Source organism: Chelmon rostratus, chromosome 22, assembly GCF_017976325.1.
Source record: "Chelmon rostratus isolate fCheRos1 chromosome 22, fCheRos1.pri, whole genome shotgun sequence".
In the NCBI taxonomy this organism is placed as follows: domain Eukaryota; kingdom Metazoa; phylum Chordata; class Actinopteri; order Chaetodontiformes; family Chaetodontidae; genus Chelmon; species Chelmon rostratus.
The window spans coordinates 19,931,721-19,945,247 of NC_055679.1; the positions used below are offsets into that span (position 1 = coordinate 19,931,721).

At 46.3% G+C, this 13,527-nt stretch overlaps 2 protein-coding genes across 3 annotated transcripts; one reads left to right on the forward strand and one right to left on the reverse strand.

The window, feature by feature from the left end:
• Window position 1: 1 nt before the first annotated feature.
• Window positions 2-7,823, reverse strand: fbxo7 (F-box protein 7). 2 transcript variants are annotated; one of them, XM_041963968.1, is made up of 10 exons: window positions 7,702-7,823; window positions 6,532-6,654; window positions 5,899-6,166; window positions 3,946-4,179; window positions 2,677-2,821; window positions 2,125-2,208; window positions 1,939-2,034; window positions 1,533-1,709; window positions 1,377-1,417; window positions 2-871 (listed from the first exon to the last, which is right to left on the reverse strand). In XM_041963968.1, the coding sequence occupies exons 2-10, from the start codon at window positions 6,651-6,653 to the stop codon at window positions 560-562; spliced, it is 1,479 nt and encodes a 492-aa protein (XP_041819902.1). In that variant the 5' UTR covers window position 6,654; window positions 7,702-7,823; the 3' UTR covers window positions 2-559. The 2 variants fall into 2 exon arrangements, with proteins under 2 accessions (XP_041819902.1, XP_041819903.1); XM_041963969.1 differs by lacking the exon at window positions 7,702-7,823 and having other exon boundaries at window positions 6,522-6,621.
• A 269-nt stretch (window positions 7,824-8,092) lies between these two features.
• On the forward strand, window positions 8,093-12,544 carry rtcb (RNA 2',3'-cyclic phosphate and 5'-OH ligase). Its single transcript, XM_041964195.1, has 12 exons — window positions 8,093-8,457; window positions 9,134-9,212; window positions 9,287-9,354; window positions 9,434-9,533; window positions 9,628-9,784; window positions 9,878-10,034; window positions 10,175-10,334; window positions 10,838-11,013; window positions 11,126-11,314; window positions 11,406-11,516; window positions 11,843-11,962; window positions 12,204-12,544. The coding sequence occupies exons 1-12, from the start codon at window positions 8,365-8,367 to the stop codon at window positions 12,309-12,311; spliced, it is 1,518 nt and encodes a 505-aa protein (XP_041820129.1). The 5' UTR covers window positions 8,093-8,364; the 3' UTR covers window positions 12,312-12,544.
• Window positions 12,545-13,527: the final 983 nt, after the last annotated feature.

The following is a 13,527-nucleotide window of genomic DNA, read 5'->3' on the forward strand; positions in this document are numbered from 1 at the left end:
GACAGAAGAAAACGACACAGTTTATTTAAGAGTTTATTTAAGTTAAAGCAGAAAACATGAAGTCTGTCTCGACCTTTTCAAACACCACAGGCTGAACTAAAGTTTGACTTCTTTAAAGTTATAATAGAAAGTGAAAATAATGAAAAACTACGTCAGAATTTAAACTTTGAGTAAAAAGACATTTTGCGATTTCTATGATTTTGACCTTGAGTACGTTTGTTTTTTTCTTTTTTTGGCCTGAATGGGCCACCGTACAGGTCAGTGACTGTAAACAGCTGATTATTATGATGGAAACAGACTGGGGGTCAGCGGTGAACTGTGCTGCGTTCATTCATGAACGTTTCTCAGCAGAATAAACACAGACGCTGGAACATCTGGTCAGACTGGAATGAAACGCATCATATTTAATAAAACCACCACAAACTGACGCAGAGTCAAACTGCGGCTCTGAACGTGGACTTCCTGTCTCAGCTTCGGGGACGTGTCTCCGCGAAGAAGCTCTCCTGTTGTTCACGCTTGTTTTATTTCTGCAGAAGAAGAAAAGAAGAACAAACACTGATCAGATGAAGCCTCGCCGGACGTCCGCAGGTCGTCCTCCCGGCGGTCCTCCCGGCGGTCCCACTCTGCGGAAGCTGTTCAGAGCTCGGCCGTCTTGATTCCGAGGAGGGTGGATGGGGTCGTGGCGAGGGCGGGGGAGGAGGCCACGGGGGAGGTTTGGTCTCTGGTCGTACTCCCCCCCGATGATGCCAGGCAGCGGCGGATAGGCGGGGACGGGGGCGAAGATGTCCCGGGGGTTTAAGTAGAAAGGAGAGACGGGGTGGGTACGAGGACGCCGGCGGTCGCAGCGAAGCTTATAAAGCTGTTTGTAAAGCTGAAGACAGAAATAATGTTGGAACATGTCAGATCTGAAACTTCCACATGCTGAGTTCAGGTAGAACAGATTTCAGGTAGAACAGATTTCAGGTAGAACAGAAGGTTTCTGGACTGAAACGAATCTGAACTAAATGTTTTAACATTCACATCAGAGCTGCTCCGAAAAGCTAAAACACAGCAGGTCAGAGTTTGGTCCTGACAGACGTCCTGACGTCAGTTTCACTGCACTCTGCCACAGGCGGCTAACAGCTAACTGCTAACAGCTAAAGTAAGTGAAAGCTAGCTTGTGAGATAGCCACAGCTAGCTAAGACTAAAGCTAAGTTTAATGATTGATTTTCTTAAACGAAGCAGTCAAAATGAATCAGGAAGCTCAGAGAACTTGTTGTTGGTACTAATACTGCAGTTTCTCGTGGTATTTCTGAAGGCAGAGTGCAGTATGTGCAGTTTTTTGGGATCGTACAGGTTCTTTGCGATTAGCATCTGTGGACTGTGTGCTGCTCACCGCCTTCCAGTCCGTGTGTCTGAGACTGCTGGGATCTGAAACTGAACCACAACACAGAGGACTTCATTAACCATCTCATCCACAAACACCAGTAGAGGTCAAACTGGGAGGTTTCTGCTCTGACTGGAACTGGTCACCTGTCTGGAGCTGTCTCACCTGGGAAGTCTCTGAGGTACAGGTGTCTCCACAGCATGGAGTCGGCCGCAGCCACGTTCAGGTGTCTGCAGACTGAAGACAGTCTGACCACAGAGCGGACGTCCAGCAGTCTGAGGACTCTGAGGAGGAGCTCAGGAGGAAGAGCGGCCAGACCGAACGCCACCGGCAGAGCCATCGCTGGAAAGACCACAGACACACCTGAGGAGGCGTCTACAGACAGTGACTAAATGACTCATTGACATCAGTTAGCTTAGCATAATTAGATATGTGTGTGAAACAGTTTTCTCCCTGTTCTTCCTTTAGCCTCACAGACTGTAGTTTTTGAAGTTCTGTTAGCTCGTGATGCTGTACTGACTTCCTGACACTCCACCTGTGGAGCCGTCAGAGCCGTCAGGTGAGTCTTTACCTTCTCTGGCTGAAGCGATCAGCGGGTAGGCCAGCTGGTCTTTGAAGACCCGGGACAGTTTCTTCAGACCTCTGAAAGCTGCAGCTGCACTTTCTCCTGAACAACAACACACACGTGACGTTTTATCAGCTGCTCTCAGACGCTCTCGCGCTTGTTTGGTGTCAAATGGACCAATCAGAGCTCTACCTGGCCACTCGGCGGTCACGTAGCTGGAGGGGTTCAGGCACAGTTTGCGGACCAGGTCGACCGTTTGCTTCACCTTCAAAGTCGCTGCACAGAGAAGAAACAGCTTCATCACACGACAGAAGTCTGAATATAAGTTTCCATAATGAGCAAAAAGGTGATGTTTGATTCATATTTTACTCCATGTTTCCACCTGACAGGTCAGTGTTAACGTCACACAGGTGTGTGACGGTGCAGCGCTTCAGCTGTTTCACCTGTGGGGTCGTTACCACGGTTACTGAAACCATCAGCTGTGAGAGCGACAGTCGGTGAAGCTGTCACACCAGACCGGCTGTGAACAGCTGGTCTTCAGACCAGGAGGTAGCAATACAAATACTCCACTACAATAAAAAGTACTGTATTCAGATCCACTATTATCAGTAAAATGTAAAGTATTAAAAGTAGAAGTACTCCTTTGTAACCTCTCTCAGAAGTTTAGAGGATAAACGTCTCTTTGATTGAACTGATAAAAACTCTGAAACATCTGGATGACGAGGACACACAACTACAACTCACCATTAATGACGAGGACGGGGCCCATAGACACAGCCACCACCACAGCCAGGCTGCCGTCACACAGGGGGTGGGAGTACTGCAGCCTGTAGAGTCCAGCTGCTGACCTCCACCCTGCAGGCATGTGAGAGGCCTGCAGCTCACTGCCCTGAGCACACAGTACACAGGCTGTATACACAGTACACAGACTGTACACACACTGTATACACACTATACACACTGTATACACACTGTACACACTGTACACACAGTACACAGACTGTATACACGCTGTACACACAGTACACAGGCTGTATACACGCTGTACACACAGTACACAGACTGTATACATGCTGTACACACAGTACACAGACTGTACACACTGTACACAGACTGTATACACGCTGTACACACAGTACACAGGCTGTATACATGCTGTACACACAGTACACACAGTACACAGACTGTACACACTGTATACACGCTGTACACAGGCTGTATACACACTGTACACACAGTACACAGAGTACACAGACTGTATACACACTGTACATACACTGTACACACACTCTATACACTGTACACACTGTACACACATAGTACACACTGTACACACTGTATACACACTGTACACACACTGTATACACTGTACACACACTGTATACACACTGTATACACTGTACACACACTGTATACACTGTACACACATAGTACACACTGTATACACACTGTACATACACTGTACACACACTGTATACACTGTATACACAATACAGACTGTATATATACAGAACACACACAGAACACACTGCACACACACAGTACGCACACAGTACACACACTGTACACACACAAAACACACTGTACACACACTGTATATACACAGAACATACACTGTACACACACAGAACACACACTGTACACACACTGTATACACTGTACACACACAGAACACACACAGAACACACACAGTGCACACTGTACACACACTGTATACACTGTACACACATAGTACACACTGTACACAAACTGTACACACACTGTATACACTGTATACACTGTACACACACAGTACACACTGTACTCATACAGAAAACACTGTACACACACAGTACACACACTGTATACACTGTACACACACAGAAAACTCTGTACACACACAGTACGCACACTGTACGCACACTGTATACACTGTACACACACAGTACACACACAGAACACACTGTACACACACAGAACAAACACTGCAAAGTTTCAGGTGACACGGTGCCTCCCTGCTGTCTGCAGACTCACCTGAGGAACAAATCCAGTTTCCAGCATCAGCAGGTTTGCGGCCACCATGATGGCGTCACTGGGACTCGAGGTTTGGGCCGAGTGGTAGAGGAGCTCCAGAGAGAGAGGAGCCTGACCCTCCTCCGCCTCGCTGCACAGCATCGGCTCCCAGCTGGAGGCCGAAGGTTGAGGGTCCGGCACGTCGGTGGTCTCGTCGGACTCTGTCTGTGCTGCAGGGCTGCTGCTGCTGCTGGGCTGGTTAACACAGACACATTCAAATACAAGAAAACTGTGAGAATCCAACAGGGACCATCGCTCTCTACCAGCTGAACGGAGACAGGAAACGCTCTGAATTTAAGTGTGTGTGTGTGATACACACACACACAAACACACACACACAGTGTACACGCTGCACGCTGTCGATGAGAACAGGTGGGTAATTGAACCATCTGATTTATTTATTCACAGAGAACGTCAGGTCTGCTTCTCTCGTCTTCACTGTGAAGCAGCAGCAGGCTGACGTCAGCCTGCTTCATCTTCATCACCTTCTTCTGCTTCTGCTTCTTGTTCTTCATCATCTTCTTCTCTGAGTTTATTGACAGATTGCAAACTGACTGTATCGGTGCACAGCACCACCTACAGCACCGCAGAGTGTACTTGCTGCACTTGTTGAGTCAGTTTGGCTTTGATCGTCGTCTCTTATAACTTCATGATGGGAATAATACATGGGATCAATCATGAGGCTGTTATATATCCTGAACACACTCCCTGTGCAGCTTTCAGTGTGTAAGCAGGCTGAGCGTCATGTGAAGACGAGCACTGACGGCGCTGCGGTGAGTTCGGTCAGAAATGACTCAGCATTAAACACGCTGAGCTTCACTGGCATCTGCTGATGTTCAGTATTATTATCAGCTGAAGGCGTCACTTTGACTTTCAGAGTCCAAACACATTCACAGAAAAAGCTCCATCAAAGACTTCAGCTCAACGTTTCACTGACAAAACACACTTTCACTCTGTTCCTGAACGTGTCCATTACACAACACACACTGAACGAGAAACTGCACACACTGCACTCTGGGTAATGACTGAAGAGCTGCAGAACCATCAACGACACGTTCCCTGAGCTTTCTGATCCCTCTCAGCTCGTTAATTAACTTCAGTTTATTATTTCAGTCCAGTCAAGTGTCTTTCTATGGCAGAGAGCGCAGTAATACACAGCCAGAGCGCAGTAATACTCAGCCAGAGTGCAGTAATACACAGCAGAGTGCAGTAATACACAGCCAGAGCGCAGTAATACACAGCAGAGTGCAGTAATATTCAGCCAGAGTGCAGTAATTCACAGCCAGAGTGCAGTAATACTCAGCCAGAGTGCAGTAACACACAGTCAGAGTGCAGTAATACTCAGCCAGAGTGCAGTAACACACAGTCAGAGTGCAGTAATACACAGCCAGAGTGCAGTAACACACAGCCAGAGTGCAGTAACACACAGCCAGAGTGCAGTAATACTCAGCCAGAGTGCAGTAATACTCAGCCAGAGTGCAGTAACACACAGCCAGAGTGCAGTAACACACAGCCAGAGTGCAGTAATTCACAGCCAGAGCGCAGTAATACACAGCCAGAGTGCAGTAATACACAGCCAGAGTGCAGTAATACTCAGCCAGAGTGCAGTAATACACAGCCAGAGTGCAGTAATACTCAGCCAGAGTGCAGTAATACTCAGCCAGAGTGCAGTAATACACAGCCAGAGTGCAGTAATACTCAGCCAGAGTGCAGTAATACACAGCCAGAGTGCAGTAATACACAGCAGAGTGCAGTAATACTCAGCCAGAGTGCAGTAATACTCAGCCAGAGTGCAGTAACACACAGTCAGAGTGCAGTAACACACAGTCAGACTGTAGTAAAATAGTATTACTACAGTCAGTTGAAGATGTGAGCTCTTCTTTCTTCACATGGATCCACAGGTGATTCACTCACCTGGTTGGACGTCATGGCAGCAGCCTGTCGGGTCTGTTGGTTCTGTTCTTTCCGCTGGTTCTCTGAGCCGCTGGTCCGGGTGGTGGTGCAGCTGGTGGAGGCGGTGCGGGTGGTGCCGGGGGGGGCAGCGGTGCGGGTGGCGGCCGCGGGTTGAGGCAGGATGGCGCAGATCAAGTCTCCGGAGACGATGCCGCAGGATGACAGGGTCTGACCGGTGTCGGACAGAAGCTCTGAGCCGTTCAGAGACAAACTGAACTCTGTCTCTGCACTGAGAGACAAACAGCAACTGTTTGACGTCAGAGACAACAAAGACGTCCTCCTGCACTGGAACTACACGCCTGAAGTCACCACAGTACAAACACACACTAACTGTGTAAAAAGCACATCACAATGACATAGAAAGTCAACATTATCCTGACGTCTGAGCTCTGGAGAAAATCACAATATAATAAAAATAAGATCCAAGCAAAAACACAAACACTGATAGTGATACTGAATATTCTTCTTCTGTCCATGTCTGTTAATAATCATTATTTTAAGGTCCAGTGTGGAGGATTTAGTGACACCTAGTGGTGATGCTGCAGGTGTTTTTGTTCAGAAAGTATCTGGGTCCTTTCTCACACCTGCTCTCACCTGAGTCCATGAAAAGGCAAAACCGTCTCCTTGACGTGGTCTATGAGCTCCTTCAGACTGGGCTCTTCTCCCGGTACCTCCACCCTGCTGGTCTGCCGGTTGAGCCGAATCCGGAGCTTCATGCTGGAGACGACACATAAACATGGACAGACTTAAGAAGAATGTTTAGACGAGTGCAGATCCTGATGCAAAGAAGTCACTTCAGAACATGCAGGGTTAACACTGAACTAACACAGGAACTAACACACCTGAGCCAAACGCTGGCATCCACACACTCACAGAATACCTGTAACTGTTCATATAACCTGACTCATGTTTGTCATTTTTAGCAGGATAACTAAATGTTGTGGAAAGATGTTTATTTCTACAACAGAACATATCTGAACACTTCTGAACCACTGCTCATTGACAGCTGTGTCCACATACTTTTGGCCACATGGTATACCTGATATTTTACTTTCATTTGATTTTACAAACAAACACGACTGAATTTTGTCTTTTCAGCAGCTCAGACATGGAGAGCAGGTCTCTCTAAAATCAGGGGGAACGTTAATGGAGTTTGGTGGAAGGAAGCAGAGCAACTGTGAACATTTGTGTAGTTTTCTCATTAATTATTTTAAATAAAAATAATCTGCCATCTGTCCATTACTTTGTCCAGTTATTGTGCTGACAGGATATAAATCAAAACCTCCATTACTCACTAATTTACTCTGTTTTTGGCTGAGAGTTAAAAAGATTAAAGTAGAAAGTTCCGGCTCTGATTTTCTGATGAGTCATGAACGTTACAGAATAACAGTTATTCTGTTCTGTACTTTAACGCAACATTCAGATTCACATAATATGTTTAACTTAACGTTCACAACGTTACGAACTAACGTTTGAAAAACATTCACACAAGACAAAACCACCAACACATGAGCTAAATATTATAAGCAAAATAAGACGAATAGACTGAAGGGATCTGGTGTAAAACCTGTCTTATTTCAGAAGAAATGATCCGTTTCGTTTTCGGTTTTTCAACATTTTCGTTAGCTAACGTTTAAATGAAGATGCTGCGTAACAGTTAAGCTCGCCAACGTTAGTTAACTTGTGCGTTAGCCGTTTGACGTGTTTAACCAACGTTTGGACTGAAAGCAGTGAGAGCTGACAGACAAACACAAACACACTTACCTGAGGAGCTAAAGTACCGAGAACTAGATCCAGGCCCTTTGATAATGTTCCTCTGAAACATCACACGCGTCCCGATAAACACTGAGCAGAACCGACGACATGACAGTGTCAACAACACAGCGAAACGCACAAGTTCCGGTTTTCAAAATCAATATTTTCAAAATAAACCCTTCGTCTGTTTAACAATCATATTGTCATGCTCACATAGGGGTGAACCTCGCTCCATTCTCGCTTGTGAATGACTGAGTCCCCTTCATACCCAATAAATAAATGAATAAATAAATAAATAAATACATACATACATACATACATCTTTTGTTTTGAATGTCACTCGTCAAACTTCCGGCTCCACTCGGACCGACATTGCTACGGCAAGTAAAAAGTTTAGTTGTTAGCTAACGCTCCCATTTGTGAATACAGTATGAACTCCAGCATGAACTTTGGAACAGTATGAATTCAGTAGTTACAGACAGTCACATGGTCGATGTTTAATGTTTTCCTCTCTGAGCAATATTTTCATGCGTCATGCCTAATTGATAACCGCGTTTTGCTGTCAAAACGCTTACGGGCTTCCGTACTGCTGTGACTGCTGCTATTTGGCATCAGGCAGCCGGTGAAACGCAGCATTAAATTCTTTCAGTGAAACCTTTTCGAAAAAAAATAATGAGTCGAAGTTACAACGATGAGCTGCAGTATCTGGATAAGATCAGCAGTAACTGCTGGAGGATCAAAAAGGGTTTTGTTCCCAACATGCAGGTGAGACTCTGGATTCACTTTTAGCTGTTAACGTGGCTAGCTGGTTAGCTTCCAGAGCAGTTCAGTCCACAGTTTAATACAGTCAGTTCGCACATGTTGGCTGGTTGGCTGGACATGAACCAGACAGGGAATCCATCCTGAAAACATGAATATATTAAATTCAATTTGTCAAGACAAGAATCAATGAAATTATCCTCCAAATCAGCCACATACCAAAGCTAAAACCTGCTGACGGAGCTCTGAGATGCTACTATTAGCTATGAAATATAAGCCGAATTAAAGGGTGGATCCTACTGATGTGAAAATATAGAATATATCAAACTGTAATTTACAGTTTGGCTACAGAGACATTACAAGTCATAACTGCTTATTTTTCTAATTGAAATCAGCACAATATATAAAACATCCAGTCTGTAATTGACAGACGAGATGGAAACACGTTTTTATCATTGAAAAGAAGCAAACATTTTATAAGGACCAGATTAACTTGGTTGTTATTGTTGTTTTGAGACCTGAACATTAATAGAATTTCTATATGAAACATAAGAAATGTTGTAAGAAAGAAATGAAGACTCATCCCTGAACTCAGTCAGGACCGATCACACCAGCTGCAGAGCTTTGTATTGATCCACTGGATTGAATCAGAGTGACCATGAAAACGTATTTTCTTTGCCAGGTTGAAGGAAACTTCTATGTGAACGACTCGCTGGAGAAGCTGATGTTTGAGGAGCTTCGTAACGCCTGTCGGGGAGGAGGTCAGCTGCTGTTCACCTGTTTGAAGCGCTCAGTTCATCTTCAGGTTTGACTTCAGTTGTTGATCTGGTTTCAGGTGTGGGTGGATTCCTTCCGGCCATGAAGCAGATTGGGAACGTGGCAGCGCTGCCGGGCATCGTACACGTGAGTGACACGGTGCTCTTTACGAGCTCTGGGGGGGATTTGATCATGAAAATGTGTTGAGAGCTCTGATTGTCCACAGAGGTCCATCGGTCTCCCAGACGTTCACTCTGGATATGGATTTGCCATCGGAAACATGGCGGCCTTCGACATGAACAACCCGGATGCTGTGGTGTCTCCAGGTTCTAACTTCAGTTATGATGTTTGTTAGGGGGAGGGGTCGGCCTTCTTCTGTCCGCCTGATAACTCAGCAGCCATCGTTCGTTTGTCCTGCAGGCGGCGTTGGCTTTGACATAAACTGTGGCGTCCGTCTGCTGAGGACCAACCTGGACGAGGGGGACGTGCAGCCGGTGAAGGAGCAGCTGGCCCAGTCGCTGTTCGACCACATCCCAGTGGGAGTCGGATCCAAGGGAGTCATCCCCATGGGAGCCAAGTAAGGAGGGGCGCCCGGGACTGAGTCTGGACCACAACACAAACCTCGTCCACCTGTGTTACCTGTGTTACCTGTTTACCTGTGTGTGCTCAGGGACCTGGAGGAGGCTCTGGAGATGGGGGTGGACTGGTCTCTGAGGGAGGGTTACGCCTGGGCCGAGGACAAAGAGCACTGCGAGGAGTACGGCAGGATGCTGCAGGCGGACCCCAACAAAGTCTCGTCCAAGGCCAAGAAAAGGGGCCTGCCGCAGGTATCCCATCAGCCCCGGCGCTCCGGTCTTCTCGTCCAGCTCTGGAAACATAACAGTGACCAAACCACAACAGCATCTTCTCACTGTGTGTGTGTGTGTGTGTGTGTGTGTGTGTGTGTGTGCGCGTGCATGTTTTGAAGCTGGGGACTCTGGGAGCAGGAAACCACTACGCTGAGATCCAGGTGGTGGACGAGATCTACAACGACTACGCCGCCAAGAAGATGGGCATCGACCACAAAGGTCAGGTGTGTGTGATGATCCACAGCGGCAGCAGAGGCCTCGGACACCAGGTGGCGACAGGTAAGAAGAACAGCCACGCACACCTGATGGTGCTGGAATAAAAAACTATTACAGTTTGATCAAAGTGATTTCATTGCAACTTTTTCACTCAAAGTGTTAATAATTAGTTAAAAATGTTTTTAAAAAATGTTGAATGTGATGATGATGTCATCTTGTCTCTACATGATCTATAAATAAAGTTATGTTGCTGTAAAGAGAACGCACTCTTTGGCCTTCAAAGGCATCTTTACGAACGGTGTGAAATGGGAAGTCTCTGGTTTCTCTGAATACGTGTAGACTAAGTGTGAGTATCAGCAGGTCATGAATCTGTGGCGGCTGAAATCTGGAATTGTTCACGTTCTTGTTTGTTCTGTGTTTGTTCTTGTGATCGCGGGACGTTTAGATCTCAGCGAGACTTCCTGTTTCAGTTTCAGTGCAGCTGTTTTTAAAGATTCGCGTTTTGTAGAAAGTGTCTTGAATCCTTTGATCCAGACGTCGTAAAATGTCCTAAATGCTGCTGACAGATGCTCTGGTTGCCATGGAGAAGGCCATGAAAAGAGATAAGATCACGGTGAACGACCGTCAGCTGGCCTGCGCTCGCATCACGTCACAGGAAGGACAGGACTACCTGAAGGGGATGGCCGCGGCAGGAAACTACGCCTGGGTGAACCGCTCGTCCATGACCTTCCTCACCAGACAGGTAAACACACCTGGAGCCTCAGAGGAGCTCTCAGAGGCGTCGACAGTCTGATGAATAAAAGCAGGTCCAGGATCAGATCTTCTCACAAAGCCAACACTTTGAAAACTTTCAGGCCTTTTCCAAAGTGTTCGGCACGACGCCGGACGACCTGGACATGCACGTCATCTACGACGTTTCCCACAACATTGCCAAAGTGGAGGAGCACATGGTGGACGGGAAGCAGAGGACTCTGCTGGTCCACCGCAAAGGATCCACCCGAGCTTTCCCCCCGCACCACCCCCTCATCCCCGTAGACTACCAGGTACGGAACTCCTCCCGCCGTTCGGTTCATTTCATCAGACTTCAGAGTGCTGCTGCAGATTCACTCGCTCTTCTTCTTCGTGTGTTTTCAGCTCACAGGTCAGCCGGTGCTGATCGGGGGGACGATGGGAACCTGCAGCTACGTCCTCACAGGGACCGAACAAGGCATGACGGAGACATTCGGCACCACGTGTCACGGAGCGGTACGAGTCTCTGTCGGGTCATGTGACAGGCTGGTCATCAACAGTCTGACCAAACTTCGCTGAGACTTTTTTTTGTTGCTCGCTGGATTAAATTTGTTTTCAGAGTGTTGAGGATTTTCTTCACAGCAGAAATAATCTCCAACTTTAGTATTTGGGCATATTCTCTGCTTCACGCAGCCTCAAAGCTTCAGCTAACAGTTGACAAAAAAAACATATCAGGTATCCATAGTAACGGACGGACAGAAAGTAAAAACTGCTCCCTGGATGCCGTCACTGGTAATAATGATTATCTTCTGTCTGCTTCCTCCACCCGTCTCTCGTTTCAGGGTCGCGCTCTGTCCCGGGCGAAGTCTCGCAGGAACCTGGACTTCCAGGACGTCCTGGACAAACTGGCCGACATGGGCATCGCCATCCGAGTGGCTTCGCCCAAACTGGTCATGGAGGAGGTGACATGTTTTTGGTCGAGCTTGAAATGTGGCTGATGCTAAATGTTCTAGTTGAATGAATACAAACGTTATTATTTAAACATCTGTTCAAATAAAATGTTCGAGTTCTTCCATCACAACATTCAGATCTTTTATGGAATTAATGTGATTAAACTGTATTTTTTCCTTCTTCTGCGTGTCGACGGTAAAGAAACGTCGTTTGTGTGAACGTCAGCTGATGTTTTGTTGTTTTTGTTTTCAGGCTCCTGAATCGTACAAAAATGTGACGGACGTCGTGAACACGTGTCACGACGCTGGAATCAGTAAGAAGGCGATCAAACTGAGGCCGATCGCCGTGATCAAAGGCTGAAGCTGCTCGAGCTCACACACGAAGGACGTCACGAGCATGAAAACACAAGAGACTGTTCCGGGGCAGAAGATACTCGTGGTTTTTTGTTTGTTTTGCTATGAAATGACTTTACGTTGAACAAACAGAAGAGATAAAAAGTGAAGAGAATTAGTTTGCAAATTTAATTTCCTGAGAAAACTTTTTTTGTGTGTGCGTTCCTGCCAAATCTGTGATGGAAATAAAAAAGTGACCTCTTCAAACTGAAGTCTGGTGAAAACCACAGGTCAGAAAGCTTCACTGTGTAACTCAACAACTCAACATGTTTCCTCTTAATGAATGAAGCTGAAGTTTGATATCTGATAATTAGTAAACACTTTATTGGTTCTAACAGAAGGTTTATCACCATATCAAAAAAAACAGCACATTTCACCATCGATGGACAAAAGAATTCATTTGGCAAGTTTTTCTTGGACATGAACAAACCTCGGTTCTTCCCTTGTCTACTGCAGGTGATAAAGAACCAGTAAAAACAGGCTGTAATAACCTGAATATTCATCAGTGGCATCTGATGGAGCCGCTTTTCAGGTGTTTCATGGTGTCAGAGTGAGACTACCAGCAGGAACAGACAGTATAAAGGGAGGGGTCGTTCAGGTGGACGTGGCTCATGTTGAAGAGCAGATCCTGACTCGCTGTCTGTGAACGCGGTTTTAGTGTTGAAACGGTTCAGCATTAAACACACTATAGAAGCTGTACTTCGGTATTTGGAAGCAGGGGAAACTGCTAGCTAGCTCGCTCCGTCACAGAAAACCAGCGTCCACCTTCTGAGAAGCTGTTTGATTCACATGCAGGTGTAGAAACACCAACACATGAAGGAGACACTGAGACGTAGGAGCAGTTAGCCTGAAGATACAACAGATGAAAGTCATGAAACACATTCAACAACCTGTGGACCTGCATGATTTACAGCACAGATAGGGCCACCATGTTTTAGCCTAGCGTAGCTGGAAACAGGGACAAACTGCTAGCCAGTGTAGCCACGAAACACAGTGTATATAGACTAAATATTTATGTGGTATCTGGTTGTTTTGTCAACATTTGTACAGTAACCATTTCCAACATTTTGCTAGCTGTTTGTAGCTAGCTGTTGTGCATTAGTATCCTAGCTTAGCGCAAAGATCTTTTATGTAGCTAGGCTCGCAGTTTCCCTTGCTTCCAGTCTTTGTCCAGTACAGGGAAC